General features: G+C 51.4%; 1 protein-coding gene and 1 long non-coding RNA gene across 2 annotated transcripts; one reads left to right on the forward strand and one right to left on the reverse strand.

Annotated features, from left to right (window-relative positions):
• Nucleotides 1-4280: 4280 nt before the first annotated feature.
• LOC138850597 (uncharacterized) lies at nt 4281-4939 on the reverse strand. Its single transcript, XR_011390566.2, has 2 exons — nt 4761-4939; nt 4281-4517 (listed from the first exon to the last, which is right to left on the reverse strand). It is a non-coding gene; the product is annotated as an uncharacterized LOC138850597 (long non-coding RNA).
• A 275-nt stretch (nt 4940-5214) lies between these two features.
• Nucleotides 5215-15097, forward strand: F3 (coagulation factor III, tissue factor). The gene is given in 6 exon segments (NM_001082291.1): nt 5215-5341; nt 6340-6445; nt 10368-10567; nt 12071-12249; nt 12761-12920; nt 14117-15097. Coding segments are annotated over 6 exon segments (879 nt in total). The 5' UTR covers nt 5215-5241; the 3' UTR covers nt 14251-15097.
• Nucleotides 15098-16923: the final 1826 nt, after the last annotated feature.

The raw sequence follows: 16923 nt of genomic DNA on the forward strand, positions 1-16923 counted from the left end.
CACTCTGCCTGTCGGGGAAAAAAAAAAAGTGCTGCCCCATCGAACACATGAATAAGAAACCAAATCAGTCTGATTGCTGATACGGAGAAATGTTTTGTGATCTGAATCCAGGATCAAGCGAGCCACAACATTCTCTCAAGCCAAAGCCTAGTCCAGAGCAAGGCACTGACTCTCCTCGATTCTGCAAAGGCTCAGAAAGGTGAGGAAGCTACAGAGCACTGTGAAGCTGGTCTTGACTGACTCATGAGGTTTAAGCCAAGAAGCCACCTCCACAATGTAAAAAATGCCAGCGAGCAGCAAGCTCTACAGAACATCTGATAAGACAATGATGTGGGTAACTGCACGAAACAGTGCAGTCTCAGTGTAGACAGAACCACTTTTTACTGGGGAAAGATGCCACCTAGGACCTCCATAGCTGGAGAGGAGAAGCAAGTGCCTGGCTCCAAGTCTTCAAAGGACAGACTGACTTCTTGTTCGGGGCTAATACAGCCGAGATGTTAAGGTGAAGTCACTGCTCGGTTTCCATTTGGACAGCACAGGAGTCTTTAAGGATGATACTAAATCTGCTTTCCTGCTCCCTGTAAATGGTACAAGAAACGCTGAGTGACAGCACATCTGTTACAACATGACTTACTGGATGCTTTAGGGCCACTGTTTTCTGCTCATAAGATTCCTTTTGAAATATTACTGCTCATCAACAATGCACCACGTTACCCCAGAGCACTAATGGAGATACACAGTGAGATTAATGTCGCTTTCATGTCTGCTAATATGACGCCCATTTCATAGTCCATGGTTCAAGGAGTAATTCTGACTCTCAAGTCATTCTATTTAAGAAATATTTTTTGTAAGGCTGTACAAAGTAAATTGGAAACTCTCTGTAAAGAATTCACCATTTGCCTGAAATTCTATCCAGGTCTTCCACATAGATGGCAGGAGCTCAAGAACTCAGGTCACCCTCACCTACCCTCCCAGGTGCATTAGCAGGGAGCTGGATCAGAAGCAGAGCAGCTGGGACTCAAACTGGTGCTCATATGGTATGCTGGCGCTGCAGGCAGCAGCTTAATCCACTGTGCCACAATGCCAGTCCCTGTAATAAAGTGTTTTTAAATTAAGGTACATATATCACTTTGGTTTTTTTAAAGGCATATTGCAATGCACACTTAATAGACTATAGTACAGAATAAACATAACTTTTATATGTCCTGGGACACCAAAAAACTTGTGACGCACCTTATTGGAAACTGACCTTATTAGAATGGTCTGAAATTGAACCTATAGTATCTGTAAGGCATGAGGGGTCTTCAGAAATTTTGTGGAAAATGTGTATTATGAAAAAATTATGTATGGATTTCAAAAAAAATTTTACACCAAAATAAACTGATCGTTTAACTCCATAAACTTTTTGCAGTCCCCTTGTAGCCTGTATTTTCTCACCACGCAGAGGATTATGGGACACTCACGGCCTGGCCCCTCGACAGAACCATTCCTGGTACAGATTTCCTCTTTTGAGCCAATGAAAGGATTTGGTTACATGCACAGTTCCATAAGCTACTCACTGATTTAAAATGTATGACATAGTGACCACGTTTTGGTAATTGTGCAAAAGTTGAGGGATATGAAGAAAAAACCTAGTCCTTGTTCCCCTCAGGGCTCTGATAGGACTGACAAGTAAATGTACCATTGCAATCAAAGTGAAACAGAATCAGTGAAGCTGGGAGCAAGTACTGCAAAAGGCAGAGGAAGGGCTGGAGCAGGGCCCCAGCTGCTGTCTCAGCCACATTTCATCACTGATTATGCAGAGACCTGAAACCCTTCCAATGTGTTGCACGCATGCTGGTTTCATGGAGTTAACTATCAGAGACCTGAAACCCTTCCAATGTGTTTGCATGCATGCGTGTTTCAAGGAGTTAATTATCAGGAGGTTTCTGTCCCAGAACAGGGAGGTGCCTGAACTGCACGTGTTTTCTACGCCCTCTGTAGAACACGGTGGAGTGGCTCTAGACAGATAAATCCAGCATTCATTTACCGGGTGCTGGTCCACTCCTCCTTGCATGCACACAAGTAGAAGGTCTTAGAAAGAAAGCCCCTGAGGGCAGGGGACCAGGTCTGCACCAGGCAGTGGAGCAAGCCAGCTCACTCAGGCCAGCTGCCTCAGGACCTTTGTCTGCCCGAGGTCCTCGCCAATCCTCTGCCACCCTAAGATCTAATTGGAAAGCTTGGTCAGGCAAGCACACCTATCATTCCAGCCTAGTAACTTCTCCAACCGTTCAGGGCTTCCAAGGAGTATACGAAAAGTACTACAGAAAGTCTGTAGAAAACAGAATTAAAAGATGTGTTTATTTTGATGCAAAAAATTTTTTGCAATCCGTGCATAGTTTCTTCATCAAATACATTTTTTTATAAATTTTTTTGAAAACACCTCATATCATACAGGAGGAACCTTTGGTAACTGCCAAGCATGACTGTACTGAAAGAAGCAAAACACATGTGTAAGGCTAGGGAATCGGATTAGCAATCAATGTCTGTGCAGCAAAAACCAGCAGTGAAATCATTGTGCTTTCAATGGTGTCAGACAGCAGCCTGTGTAGAAATCATCTGATCCGCCGGGAAGAGGTTGCTGTAAAATGTGACTGACCATGGCCAGTTTTCTGCCTCCTCTTTTTGAAAACAGGAACCATGTTAGCATTTTTCAAGGCTTCAAGAATGTCACTGCATATTTATCCCCAAACTGACACAAACACCCAACAAATTCCTCCCTGACAATCTGGGTCAATTTGCAAAATATTTAATTTCTCAACATCAAAGACACCTCTTGTGTCACAATCGAACAGTAAGCATATTTTTCTTATCAAATGGCTGTTCCTTTTGACTATGATCTTGTCTAAATAAGATAAGAGTCGGTGAACTCAAAAGGCTTCCATAGCTTTAGAAACTCATGACTGGAGCATAGGGAGATTGCTGATGCCATAAACAGGAGTGTCAATTTGTAAAGTCAACAACAGGAGTCACTGTGCACTTACTACTTATGTAGGATCTCTGTCCTTAATGTGCTGTACATTGAGATTTAATGCTATAACAAGTACTCAAACAGTATTTTTCACTTTGTGTTTCTATGTGGGTGCAAACTGTTGAAATCTTTACTTAATGTATACTAAATGGATCTTCTGTATATAAAGATAATTGAAAATGAATCTTGATAAGAATGGAAGGGGAGAGAGAGTAGGCAAGGGGAGGGTTGCGGGTGGGAGGGAAGTAATTGGGGGGGGGGGAGCCATTGTAATCCATAAGCTGTACTTTGGAAATCTATATTCATTAAATAAAAGTTAAAAAAAAAAATGGCTGTTCCTGGTAGTGCAAAGAACCCCACAGAATTTCAAGCCAGTCAGAGACTCCAAATGGAATTACTCTGCAGAGGCAGCCCAAGTCCTTGGGTCCTATACTACAGATGGTTATTATTTCATTATCTCAGTAATGTAAGCTTCTCTTTCAGCTATCTTCAGCCCCAAGGAGCAAAGAATCACACCCCAGGCAGGGCTGAAGATCTGTTAGGGAAAATGACTCAGGCCAGAGGGGGCAAGAAGAGGGGTTGCACCACTCAGTTTTGCAAACGTATACTTTGTGGGTTTTTGAGCTAGGAGAGAACTGAGAGAGGAAACCAGCCAGCCAGGTTTCCCCTGCATGGACGGAAGGACGGCAAGGGCTGGCCCTGGATGTGCTATTTCAGGTCAGGCAAAGGCAGAACATAAAAACTGTGCCAACTTTTGTTTCTTTTAAGAGGAATGCAACCCTAAGGCCCAGCAGGCTATGTGGATACAGCATGCGGGTAGTTCAAAAAGTTTGTAGAAAATGGAATTCAAAAGAAAATTTTATTTGGGTGCAAGATCCTTTTGGAAATCTGTGCATAGTGCTCCCCAGCCCCCCACCCCTCCACCCCCCGCCCCCGCTTATTTCCATGAAGTGTTTGAAGACCCCTGGTACGCACTAAAAGTGTCAATTCACTTCCCGGGAGGATGAGACAGAAAACCCATCATCTTCTCGCCCTGAAAACTCTGCAGTGAGGTCGCCCACACAACAAATGAATTGGGCGAGGCTTTGCCAGGGCAGCGCGCGGTGCACTGCACAGGTGAGCGCGGACATTCCACGCGTGACCACTTCACAGCAAGCCCACAAGGGGAAGCCAGGGAGTAATTCCGCAAACCTCTGGCTTAGCGCGCGCGGTGGGGAAGTCTGATGACATTTCTGAATTTCCTTTTCGGCCTTTCCGCACTCGGGTGGAACTCATTCAGTCCCACGGATGTCTTCTCCAGTGTGAGAACCATCCTTTCTGGAACCGCAGGGCCGCAGATGTCACGCTGGAATCCTCCCAGGGGCAAAGTGCCAGCTGGGAGACGGCTCCTCCTCGGACCGAGGGATGCCGGGGCCAAGTGACCTTCAGACCCGTGGGCCCTGGGTCGTTCGGGTCCACACGGCCGGCGGGCACCCAGGTCGGCACGACGCGGCTGGCGCCGAGCGCCCTGTAAGGTAGACAAACCAGGTGCCCTAGCCCCTCGGGGTGCAAAAGAAAGCCGCAGACGGGAGGGGCCCTGCTCACAGGCAAGCCGCTGCCGGGCTGTGGCTCCCAACCCTGGCCCGGGAGCAAACGGCCCGGGAAATGCCCCGGAGCGGAGCCCAGCGTCCAGGTGGCGAGCGCCGCGCTCCCGCCGGCCCCGCAGCCCTTTATCCCCCTGTGGAAGGGGCGCCCCTTCCCTGCAACTCACGAGCTCCTTCTTCCCCGTAGGCCTGCCGGCCGCCCAGGCTGAGCGTCGCGGGCCTCCCTGGCCTGGGGGCCCCGGGCACAAGGGGCCTTCGGGGGCCGAGCCTCACAGCACCTGGGCCCGCCTGCAGCCGACAGCAACTTGGCGCGCGGCGGTGCGGTTGAATCAGCGTTGAATCACCCCTTGCAGGGTCTGGGAGTTTCCTACGAGGCAGAGGAGGCGGGGCAGGGGTGTGGACTCGCGCGGGCCGCCCACCGCGACGGTAGTGACCGCCGGGGGGCGGGGAGGCCGGAGCAGGGGCGGAGGCGGGGGCGGCTCGGGGCGGGTCGTGGCTCTCGGCGTCGCGCGCGGCCCTTTAAAGCTCGCCCCGCACGGGCTCCCGCAGAACCGTAGATCCCTGGCTGCCTCTGGTCGCTTGCAGCCCACCCTCCGCAGACTCCCGGGCTCGGCAGAATCCATCCGCACTCCTTGTGGGCCTTTGGACATGGCGCCCCCGACCCGGCTCCAGGTCCCGCGTCCCGGGACCGCTGTTCCTTATACGGTGCTGCTCGGCTGGTTGCTTGCCCAGGTGGCCCGCGCCGCAGGTGAGTGGCCCCCACCGGCGGAAGCCCGGGACGCGCTGCCCGCGGGACGGAGGAGACGGTTCTGGGTGGCCGCGGGCTCGCCCTGGCTCCGGGGGCTCGGCCGCGGGTTTGAATGAACTTGGGCCTCGCGGTGCGCAGGTGGGAGCTGCGCGGGAGGTGGCTGGAGCCCCAGCGCCGCTGCCCCTTCTGCTGGAGCGCGGTTGCTTAAGTCTCCTGTTGACTCCTGCTTTGGGGCTAGAACTTTCCACCGAGTTGTAACCTTGGGGGTGGAGGGATGGACATGGGCCGGCATCTGCACGGGTCGCTTGCCTTAGTTTGGGTTTTAACTATTTCATTCCATGTGCATCTCCCCTAATGAAGAGGGGCCCCGGTCTGTGCTTGGTCGTTGTGGATTTAGATTTGGGTAGAGTTGGTGCTGTTGTAAAATGAGGCGTGAACAGGAGCAGGCACCATGTCGTGCACCCCCTATATGCCCAGTACTTGTTCAGGGCGGGGGTAGGGGGACACACAGGAAGCTTCTGAGTGTTGGAAAAAGGTCTTCATGATAAAACATTCCTAATCGAAAAATGCCGCGGGGACAGGGCCATAAACCCACCTTGGTATCTGGTGTAGAGGTGGTGTAGACAGACTCGGTTTTCCCATGTAGCCCTTCGCCACGTGTGCGATTCGCCCTTGTCTGCAACTCGGTGAAACCCCCTCCTACTTGGTCTTCCCTGCTGAGTTGAACCTGAGCCTTGCTTTTCCCCAGCTGGGTCCCAGACACCCTGGATGGCTCCTGGCCAGTGCAAGGCTTTCCCCAGGGACACTTTCAAACAAGGGGTTCAAGAGCCGTGGATTACAGGCTGGATGTTGATTTTTTTTTTTCCTCTTGATAATTCAGTAGGGGAGCTTTTGCGGTTGAAAACAAATATGTGCAGTGTATGGTGATGGGAGGATGGGAAAGTGAGACCCGTGTGCTGGGAAGCGCATGTAATAATAGCGGTTCCTGTGTTGTTCAGACACTACAGGTAGAGCATATAATCTAACTTGGAAGTCAACGAATTTCAAGACAATTCTGGAGTGGGAACCCAAATCCATCGATCATGTCTACACAGTTCAGATAAGGTAAGCCATGTACCAAAAAAGAGATTTGAAGGTTTACGGTGTTTCTACTCTCCTGTGCTGAATACAGATATCTTTAACACTGATTATTGGGTAAGATCATTAAGAGATGAGAAAGCAGGGCCGGCGCCGTGGCTCACTTGGCTAATCCTCCACCTGCAGCGCCAGCATCCCATATGGGCACTGGGTTCTAGTCCCGGTTGCTCCTCTTCCAGTCCAGCTCTCTGTTGTGGCCTGGAAAAGCAGTGGAGGATGGCCCAAGAGCTTGGGAGACCAGGAAGAAGCACCTGGCTCCTGGCTTTGGATCGGAGTAGCTCCGGCTGTGGTGGCCATTTGGGGGTGAACCAATGGAAGGAAGACCTTTCTCTCTGTCTCCCTCTCTCTCACTGTCTAACTCTGTCAAAGAAATTAAAAAAGAGAGAGAGAGAGAGAGATGAGAAAGCAAAGGGCCGATGTGGAGGTCTGCTGGCCAGCATCTCACTTTACCAAGCCTGCAGCATTTTCGGACCTGAAACTGATATATAACATTTCAATTTTTTGGTTTTGCTAAATGATTGGAAAATTTGTGGGTTGGGTACAAGCTGAGGGAGGTGAGCCTAATCTTGAGTAGGCCTGGGGGGGTGTGGTGCTGCACCTCAGGGTCAGTGACTATGAAGCTGCAACACAGGTGCCTCTTACCTTTGTTAGCCATCTAGACTGAGAACTGCATCTAAGGAAAGAGGTGGGGAGGAATTCCAGCGCATACATTGCCCTGCAGCGCTGTTTGATTCATGCATCCTTGGGCTATGTGAATCAAAATTCGGTTGCATACATGAGCTTGGAGGAGACCAAATTCCTGACTCACGGAGCCGGGTAGAAATGGTTGCAGAAGTAATTGCCTTGTGCGCACAGGGCCCCTGGGGGCTCCACATCTCCGACTGACAGCTCTTTCCCTCTCCCCTCGCTGGTGAGCAGTATACTCAGCCTCAGTGTGCAGGGTGCGCCACACGTTTTCCTTGGTGGTTTTCACCATCTGCTTGGCAAGCTTTTGGTCTCTGAAATATCCTAGGAGGCTTGGTAGCGAGCTTACAAAATAGAGGAGAAATGATTTGCACGCTCGTTGTGTGAAGACACGAAGGTATTGCTGGCAGAAAATGAAATGTGTCTTGCTGCTTTAGCTTGTGCCAAACCTTTTACAGAATTAAGAGTGCAACTCGTGGGTTCGGAGTGGGCTATTATTAGGTGGATGTTCTTGTTTTTCAAGATGAACTCCAGGACAACTCTTGCCAAACCAACAGGGAAGAGAATTTGTGTGTACATGCATACATGGATAGATAGATAGACACACAGAGAAGGTAATTTCATAACCTGTGATAACAATTATGATTATGATCAGACTGGTCAATTCAGATTCCACTAGTTGAGAATTGGGAATTAATTTCTCTGTTACACATCTAAAGTTTACCTCTGTAAGCACCTTCCTTCTGAACAGTGAAACTTAGATCTGGGAACCAATGGGTACCTCCTAAATACAGTCAAGTTGTGTGGTTTCAGCGACATGTGGAAATGTAGTTAGGATTGATCTGATTGAAACATAAACCAAGCTCTTAGGCTGCTGGAGGCTACTGTGATTGAGCCGACAGGCTGCAAACATCAGAGCTCAAGGCACGGTGTGGGGTGCTCCTACCCTCCGGGGCCAGTGCCCCATGCTCTGGCTGCTGAGCCGGAGGACGTGGGAGCCTGCCCATCAGCCTACCTCTGAGACCCACGCCTTCCTCCTGTTCTGCCTGGGAAAACCAGATTCCTGGGTTAAAGGGAGTACAGCAGTCACCCTGTAGATAAGGGAAGTGCTGCTTGGGGATGGGAGAGATTTGTTCGTGATCGCCCTCAGGGTGATGCCCTGGCCAGGATCCTGCACCAGCACCTTCTCGGACTGCTCTGCCAGAGCCCGCATGAGGCTCGGAACTGGGAGGAGGACGGAGGAAGCCTTGTGTGGCGTCTCCTCCGGGGGCTCCCTTCCTGCCTGTTTTCCTTGCCTAGAAGAAGTGTCTTGGCTCACGGAGCGGAGCTCATCTTGGACATCCTTTTCCACGCCCGCTGCCCTCGCTACTGACTGGGGCCCCACCTGCACCTTCCCCTTGGGACACAGTTTTCGGTGGTGGTTGGGAGGTGTCGCTGCCCTGAGCCTTAGCACCAAGCCATCAGCTGTAATACTGGGTGCACAGGAATGTTCCGAATTCTCAAGCTGATTGTACACCCCCTACAAAATTGCCCCTGCTTACGTGATCATACTACTTACAGTGATCGAGGCCCTGGTTCCAAATTTTGGCATGAGCACGTGGTCCCAGCTTGGAGCTGGGCAGAACCAAATGCACACCCTCTCGTGGTGTGCACCAGAGAACCCGGGGGAGTCTGATGGGCTTGTTCGCCATAGCCATGGAAAGAGGCAACATGTTCTCATTTACTTGTGGAAACTGATATGCTGAAAATGCATTTTGGTCATTCGGGAGAAAAATAGCCTCTCTTCTTTTATTGCCACAAAATGAAAGAAATACAAGAAACAGAGATATTTCAACACCAATCTTGGTTTGCGAATTTGCCCGATTCTTGTAGCCGGGTTGTTTGGTTCTGATGCTTACAGAATACACAGTTTTGGCTCCTGTACAGGGTCTAGACAGTGACTTGCTTTCCTGCATGGTGTATGCCAACCTCCCAAGGAAGACAGTTCTTAGGCTGCTTAGCGGCGTAGCCCAAGAGCAAGGGCGCCTGCTACAAAGCAGACAGGGTTCCCGTGTAGCACTTGGGTGGAGCACGGTGCTGGGGAAGGAGAAAAGCAGAGCTCAGCGCCCAGCAGGGCGATCCGGAGATTGGAGCCTGGCCTTGATCTCCAGGTGGGGCTCTTGCAGGATGCTGCCCAGGGCAGGGCAGCGTGGCCCCAAATCCGTGGGACAGAAGTTGCTGATCCACTTTGTGGCGACACTTAACCTGTGGTTGAAGAATTTCACTTTCTGTAGTTCTTTAAACAATTTCCTCTTCAGTGTTGTCTTAGAAAGCAAAAATCTCCCTTTTAGCCTTTTAGCCTCAGATAGATACTCCCTGTATGGATTCTGTAATCCTTGATGATATGTATTCCCATCTTGCAGAAGTAGGGCGCCATGGCACATACGTGCCTAACACACCCGACTCGGCCGCCTACTAGCTCTGTGCCTTTGGACAGATTCCAAGGTTCAGTGTACCTGTGTGGAAATACAATCCAGCTGCTCCTTGCAAGGATTTACCAATAGAGTAACCATGTGTGAAGTGTCCAGTACAGCAAATGGCAGATAACTCCACCAACAATGGTCACATTAGTATGTAGTAGAATATACGAGGTACTTCAGAAGGTTTGTGGGAAATGGAATTAAACCGTGTTTATTTTGGTGCAAAAAAAAATTTGAAGTCCATGCATAGGTTTTTCATAATGTGTTTTCCATGAAGTTTTGAGGATGCCTTGTTTTATTATATAGACTGTATTACTGTAAAGACTAAATATTGAGTATAATGTAATAGAGTAAACGGAGTGCAACATGATGTCCTAAGTGGAATATAATAAACAGCTGGGGCTGGATGGGAAGCTGCTCTGTCTCCGGTGAAACCCTGACGAAGTGTCTCCATTTGAAGAAAGATATTGGACAGAACAGTCAAGAATGCGGACTTGGGAGTCAGATGACTGGGTCAAAGTCCGGCTGGTTGCTGTTCTGAGTCACCCAGTCTCACCCTGTCTCAGTTGCTTGTCTGTACAAATGGGGGTGATGACAGAGCCGGGCCCGTGAGGACTCCTGCACGCCCTGCCCCGGGAGCGCCGCGCGGCGGGTCAGCACAGGACGCCGCTGCGGCAAAGCCCGCTCGCTGCCTGCGTGAGAGCCCTCACGTTGCGTTTCTTCCTCTTCTTCCCTCCTTCCGTTAGCACTAGGCTAGAAAACTGGAAGAGCAAATGTTTCTTAACCGCGGAGACGGAGTGCGACCTCACCGATGAGGTCGTGAAGGACGTGGGGCAGACGTACATGGCGCGGGTCCTCTCCTACCCGGCAAGGAACGGAAACACCACGGGGTTCCCCGAGGAGCCTCCCTTTAGAAACTCCCCGGAGTTCACGCCGTACCTGGACAGTAAGTAGCTCCGCGCACCCTCGCTACTTAAAGATTGTCCTGCCAAGTGCCCCATAGGGACCTTTAGACAAAAATAGTTGTCCATGAGCCACCTCTGTCCCAGAAACTGCTAGTCCCACAGCGCTCCTCGCTCAGGCCAGATGTGCTGGAAGCTTCCATGTCCTCAAATAGCTCCTCCACTGTTCTCCCCAGGCCCTGCCAGTGACTGGCTGGTGGGGGTGGGGAGGTGGGGAGGGGGCCACAGGCAGTTTCACCTTTTCCATATGTGGATCTTCTGGAGGACTTTTCTCCGCTGATCCCAGATCCCTCTGAGCCTGCGATTGGTCTCGCTGTCCTTTTCCAATCAGCTGGCCTCGGGTTGAGTTCTGGGATGTGCCAGTGCCTGCCCAGGGCACTCAGCCTGTCCCCCTCCTGCTAAGAACGCGGATGGACTGCCTTCCTCCCCAGCCTTTGAGGAGCTGAGGCGGGAATGCGAAGAATTCCTGCCAGGTCTGAGAGACATTTCTGGGTTCCCTCTGGGTCTGAACCAGGCATTTTTGAGTCAACATGTAGCACATCAAGGGAAGTGACCTGAGCCTCTCTCCTGGGCCTGCTGTGAGACTCCATGTGCCCTGTCCCGGCTGCCTCTGGTTTTACCCGGCCCACAGGCAGTGAGCCAACACAGGCTCTGGTCCCGGGGGCTGTGAGCAGCAGGCAGGGCCATCGGCCCGCCCTTCCCTCCTTGCACCTCCTGTGAGGGCCAGAGCCCCCGCTGGCGAGCCCCAGCCCCAGACTCATCTGGTGCTTTCACTGGCGAGTCTCCGGCAGCCCTGGGCTGCGGTGTGGACGCCCCACGGCAGCTCCTCTCCTCCGTGGGGTTGCTCACGTTCATCCTCATGCCGTCCTCAGGATCTCTTTTTCTAATCTCTGAGTTTTTTGTAACATACTTCAAGTCCACCGTGAGTGCAAGGCAGAAGCACATTGTGTATTTTGCTTGTACAGAGAGAGAGAGAGAGAGAGATGGATGGAGAGATGGAGAGAAAGGTCTTCTGTCCCCAAATGGCTGCAACAGATGGAGCTGAACAAATTCAGAGCCAGGAGCTTCTTCTGGGTCTCCCACGTGGGTGCAGGGGCCCAAACTCTTGGGCCATCTTCCACTGCTCTCCCAGGCCATAGCAGGGAGCTGGATTGGAAGTGAGCAGCCGGGACACAAACCGGTACCCATATGGGATGCCAGTACTGCAGGCAGAGGTTTAGCCTGCTATGCCACAGCAGCAGCCCCGAGTTAAATAAAATATTGCAATTAATTTCATCTCTCACTTTTTCTAATGTGACTATAAGGAAATTTAAAAACTACATCCGTGGCTCCCATTAAACCCTCATGGCACAGCTTGGCTACAGAATGTCTTAGGATTCACCTCGGGGTCCAGCCGGCCCACTGCTGCCGGGGCATGCACTCTGCGCAGGTGCTCTGTATGAGCGGTGGCTGGCTTGTTAACTCCATGAGCTTCTCCTGTGTTTCAGCAAACCTCGGCCAGCCAACAATTCAGAGCTTTGAACAAGTTGGGACAAAACTGAATGTGACAGTCCAGGATGCACGCACGCTGGTCAGAAGGAATGGGACATTCCTAAGTCTCCGGGCTGTGTTTGGCAAGGACTTGAATTACACGCTTTATTACTGGAGAGCTTCGAGCACAGGAAAGGTGAGGGTCTCGTCCTTTGTTCTAGGACCTGTTGGACATTGTGGGTCCTTGATTTTCAGCCCCTGTTGTCTCCAGTATACGGGAACGGAGTGGTGGCGTGGGAGGGGCACCTGCTGGGAGGCAGCTGGGAAACAGGTGTGGGTTCTCCTGGGCACTGCCTTGCTGGACACCAAGGTTCCTCAGCGAGTGGGGTACAGCGGACAACCTGCAAGCGCCCGTCCACCCTCACGCCTCTCCTGATTTGGTTTCTGGCCAATGACTGGTATTTGCTTCCTTTCTCCTTTCACGGTAGATATCTTCTACAGGGGCTCAGTTGGGCTGGATGTGCCTCAACAGAGTCTTTTTCAGACTTGGGAGAGGCATCCTTCGCAGCTCCCAGAAACTGATTAGCTGCGTGACCTCTGACCCCACACGGGTGAGAAGTGTCCATGCAGGCTCCGCGCAGAGCCTTTACTGCCACAGTGACTTACTCTGAGCCCAGATGAACTCAGAACTCCGTATCTGTTCACAGAAAACAGCCACGACAAACACTAATGAGTTTTTGATCGACGTGGATAAAGGAGAAAACTACTGTTTCAGTGTCCAAGCAGTGATTCCCTCTCGGAAAAGGAAGCAGAGGAGCCCCGAGAGCCTCACGGAGTGCACCAGCCGCGAGCAGGGCAGGGCCAGGGGTGAGTCTCTCCTGCCGTCCTCCTGGGGGCCCGGGCGCCCCCGCTGCACAGCCAGCTTTTCTTTCTTTGGCTCAGTGTTCCTGACACTGCCTTGGATTTTTTTTGCTTTTTGGTTTTAGAACCTTTTCTGTGCTGTTCGTTTATGGTAGCAAGCATTTTCGTGTTCACCTGCCACGTGCTAAACTCTCCGTGGAGCACTGGGTGCCCTAAGCGTGCTCCGGCTTTGGCATCCAGCCATCTCCTCATGTGACATTCTGACGTTGGGAGGGGCGCTGGCTTCTGAACCAGCCTCAGTCGCACCTGATAGATATTGCAAGCATGCACTGGGGGGGGTATTATCACCGGGGCTGTGAAGTCCTGCCCAGCAAATGAAGGGATGGAGGATGTCATATGGACCCCGTGCATGTACGTCCAGGTGGCCCACCCCTGGGCATACACACCTGTGCACATCCTGGGGGCTCAGAAACTGGTGAAGAATGGTTGTTAGGTAGATGTGCTGTGGGCGTTCAGACAGGTGCGTGCGGTTGACAGCCTGTTAGTCTCCCCTGAAGCTCTCCATGGAAGATGCTCTGAGCACTTTTCACGGAGCAAAATAGAGAGCAGTGTCATGACTTGGCTTCTTGCTAAGATAGATTTCCCACCTGCTTATTGCCCTCAATGGAAAGTGACGCTTGCTCTGCCTGTGGCCCTGCGAACCCCGGGGCAGCCTGCCCACAGCCTTTAATTCCTCCTCCTGGAGCCCAGCTCCGATTCTGCTGCCTCTGCCTCCCACTATAATCTGTCCTTGGAGATGCATCCCAGAGGTCACCTCCACCATGCAGCCTGCTTGCTGCTCCAGCCAGTTATCAGTGTCTCCTCCCTCCCCTGGATCCGGGGAGCACTCTGGATCTCCCTCCAGGCACTTGCAGCTCACCTCCTGCCAGGATCCTTACTCCCAAACTCGGCACCACGTTCTCCAGCAGCCATTCTTGCTTAACTTCCGACCGGCAGCAGCATTCAGTGAAATGCTGTTAGCCAGCGTCCGTTGCTCTAAATCTTCTAGGGGTTGACAGATTCTTCCCTAACATAAGTGTGATGGAAAGAGTAGGAGATATTTCAAAGGCGGGATGGTGGACTTTGCAGCTGAGCCCTCCATTCTGCCCAGTGATGGGTGGGACCCAAGCCCTCCAGGTTGACTGGTGCCTTTTATTTTTCAGAGATGTTCTTCATCATTGGAGCAGTGGTGGTCGTGGCCCTCTTGATCATCGTCCTGTCTGTGACCGTGTACAAGTGCAGAAAGGCGAGGGCGGGGCCCAGCGGGAAGGAGAGCTCCCCCCTGAACATCGCCTGAAGGGAGCGCCGCGGGGCGTGCCGGCTGCTGCCAATGCTGTGTTGCACTGTGACCAGGAGAACAGGAGATAGGGGGATGCAAATGAGAATTTGGGAGCATAAAGACCCATGGATTCAAAAAAGCTCTTCCCGTGACCTGCTATTGTAAGCAGCACGGTGGCTCAGACATCAGCACGGTCACTCGGGAGTGGAATGAGCGGTACAGCCAATCCCAGCTTGTTTCCGTGACTGTAACACTACGGTGCCTTTTGCACGTCTCCTGCCTGCTGTGGTGCGGGCCGCGCCAGGTGTGGTGCACCTGCTGTGGTGCAAAGCCAGGGCAGCCGAGAACAAGCCAAGAACAGGGCCTTAAAGTAGCCTGGGTGGGCTTTGGGAGAACTCTTGAAAAGCTGACTTCAGGTGATGTGGGAACGAGAAATGGCAATCGGGGCCTATTTTCTGGGGTTTTTCTGAACTCTGTCATCTCGTGTGTTGGTGTTGGTGTTTTTTCTTTTCTTGGTGGAGTATTTCGAGAATTCAAGACAACTGGCAAACTTTTATATCCATGTGTGGAGTACAGGAGACTTTTATTTTGGGCATCTTCCCAAAGTATACATTACAGTTTAGCACTTTAACTGACATAGTAATGTTGAATTAAACATTCGACAGCTAACTATATTTTTTATAAGACTGCTACATAAACTACCTAGAGTTTATGATTTAAGGTACTTAAAACTTCTATGGCCAATATTGTATGTATTTATGTAATTTTTAAAAAAGGTTTGTATATGGGAATATTCTATTTATATAGATTCTGTTTATATATAGAGATAATTTATTTAATATACTTTTATATAAATAAAGGTGATGGAATTCTGACTATTGTCTTCCATTTAATATTTGTGATTCATTTTTTGCTCTGGTCAAATCTGCCGCAGTCACAGTTGACCCTAAAAATCTCAGTGACCTGTAACAGCAGATCTTTCTTTTCTATTCACATTACACCTCAGTGACTGTAGGTGGGCTACTGCGCCTGTCAATGCCTTCTCCTTGCAGGACCAAAATTCCAAGAAGCAGAAACCTGGGCGAAACGGGCAGCCCCAGCCTCATGTTTGAGGCTACCTCCCAAAGCTGCTGCTGCATCCCAGCTGTTACCACTACTGCTCCTGTGCACGGGGAGGTTGTGGGACCACACCCAACAACCCTCTGCCCACTGGGAGGCGCCACAGTCCCATGGGGATGCCCGTGGCTGGAGACTTACAAGAAGGGAGAAAGGAAGGCAAGCTACTGCAGACTTAAGAGGAAGAGATTTCTTCCCGTGAGCTGAAGTTTGAGCTGTGGCTGAAGATTGCAAAGGAGAAAACAAAACAAAAAAATTCTTATAGTAGAAAGTAGCTAAAAGGACAATATAAGATAGAGACCAGTGGAATGAGGTGCCTGGGTTGAGCGCTCTCTGCAGGTAGGGGCGGGGTCTAGTTCACAGATTACAGTCCCCTTCCGGAGGCTGTGCACAGCTGAGTGCAGCCACAGCCGAGTTGAGTTTAGAAATAGAGACATGGGGTCGGCGCTGTGGCACAGTGTGTGAAGCCGCTACCTGCAGTGCCGGCATCCCATCTGGGAGCCGGTTTGAGTCCCAGCTGCTCCACTTCCAATCCAGCTCTCTGCTATGGCCTGGGAAAGCAGTAGAAGATGACCCAAGTCCTTGGGCCCCTGCACCTGTGTGGGAGACCCAGAAGAAGCTCCTGGCTTCAAATTGGCACAGCTCCAGCCTTTGCGGCCATCTGAGGAGTGAGCCAGTGGATGGAAGACCCCTCTCTCTCTCTCCCTCCCTCTGCTTCTCTGTAACTTTGCTTTTCAAATAAATAAATCTGCTTTTAAAAAATACAGAAACATGGGGCCGGCGCTGTGGTGTAGTGTGCAAAGCTAATACCTGCAGTGCCGGCATCCCATATGAGTGCTGGTTCGCGTCCCGGCTCCTCCACTTCCGATCCAGCTCTCTGCTATGGCCTGGGAAAGCAGTGGAGGATGGCCCAAGGCCTTGCATTGCTGCACCCGCATGGGAGACTCTGAAGAAGCTCCTGGCTCCCGGCTTCAGATCAGCGCAGCTCCAGCCTTTGAAGCCATTTGGGGAGTAAACCAGAGGATGGAAGAGCTCTCTCTCTCTCTCCTGCCTCTCCTTCTCTCTCTAACTCTGCCTTTCAAATAAATAAATATTTTAAAAGTATATATATAGAAACAGGCCTGCAGTCACACACAGAGCAGCAGTTCCACCAGTTGAAAGAGGATTTTAACTAGAGATGAAGATGAGGTTCTTGACACCCAGCGGGGCCACCAAACCACTTTTGCTTCTTGCTGTGGAAGGCTGGGCTGCTGCCACCCTGGAAAAAACATCTGAATGGCACCCTGCGAAGTCCTCTTCCAGAGGAGAGAGACCCCCTCACCATCCAGCTCTTCCCGGTGTTGCTCCTTTGCGCCGAAGGCCGCTGAGCGCTGTCACTGAAACCCTACACGTGACCATCACAGCCTAAGGAAGAGTGAGCAGAACAAACCTGGCAAGTGCCAGGAAAATGCTAGCCTGAAAGGAAAAAAAGGTGGTGGGCGTTTAGAAGCCGGGAAGGGAAGCGGCCGGCGGTGAGCACGCACGGTTGGCTCCGCCTGCGCACGCGCCCCCTGCGCCCGGGTCTCTGCACTGGCT

This window comes from Oryctolagus cuniculus, chromosome 7 (assembly GCF_051225735.1).
Source record: "Oryctolagus cuniculus isolate XC-2025 breed Fujian yellow rabbit chromosome 7, ASM5122573v1, whole genome shotgun sequence".
NCBI classification, from domain to species: Eukaryota; Metazoa; Chordata; class Mammalia; order Lagomorpha; family Leporidae; genus Oryctolagus; species Oryctolagus cuniculus.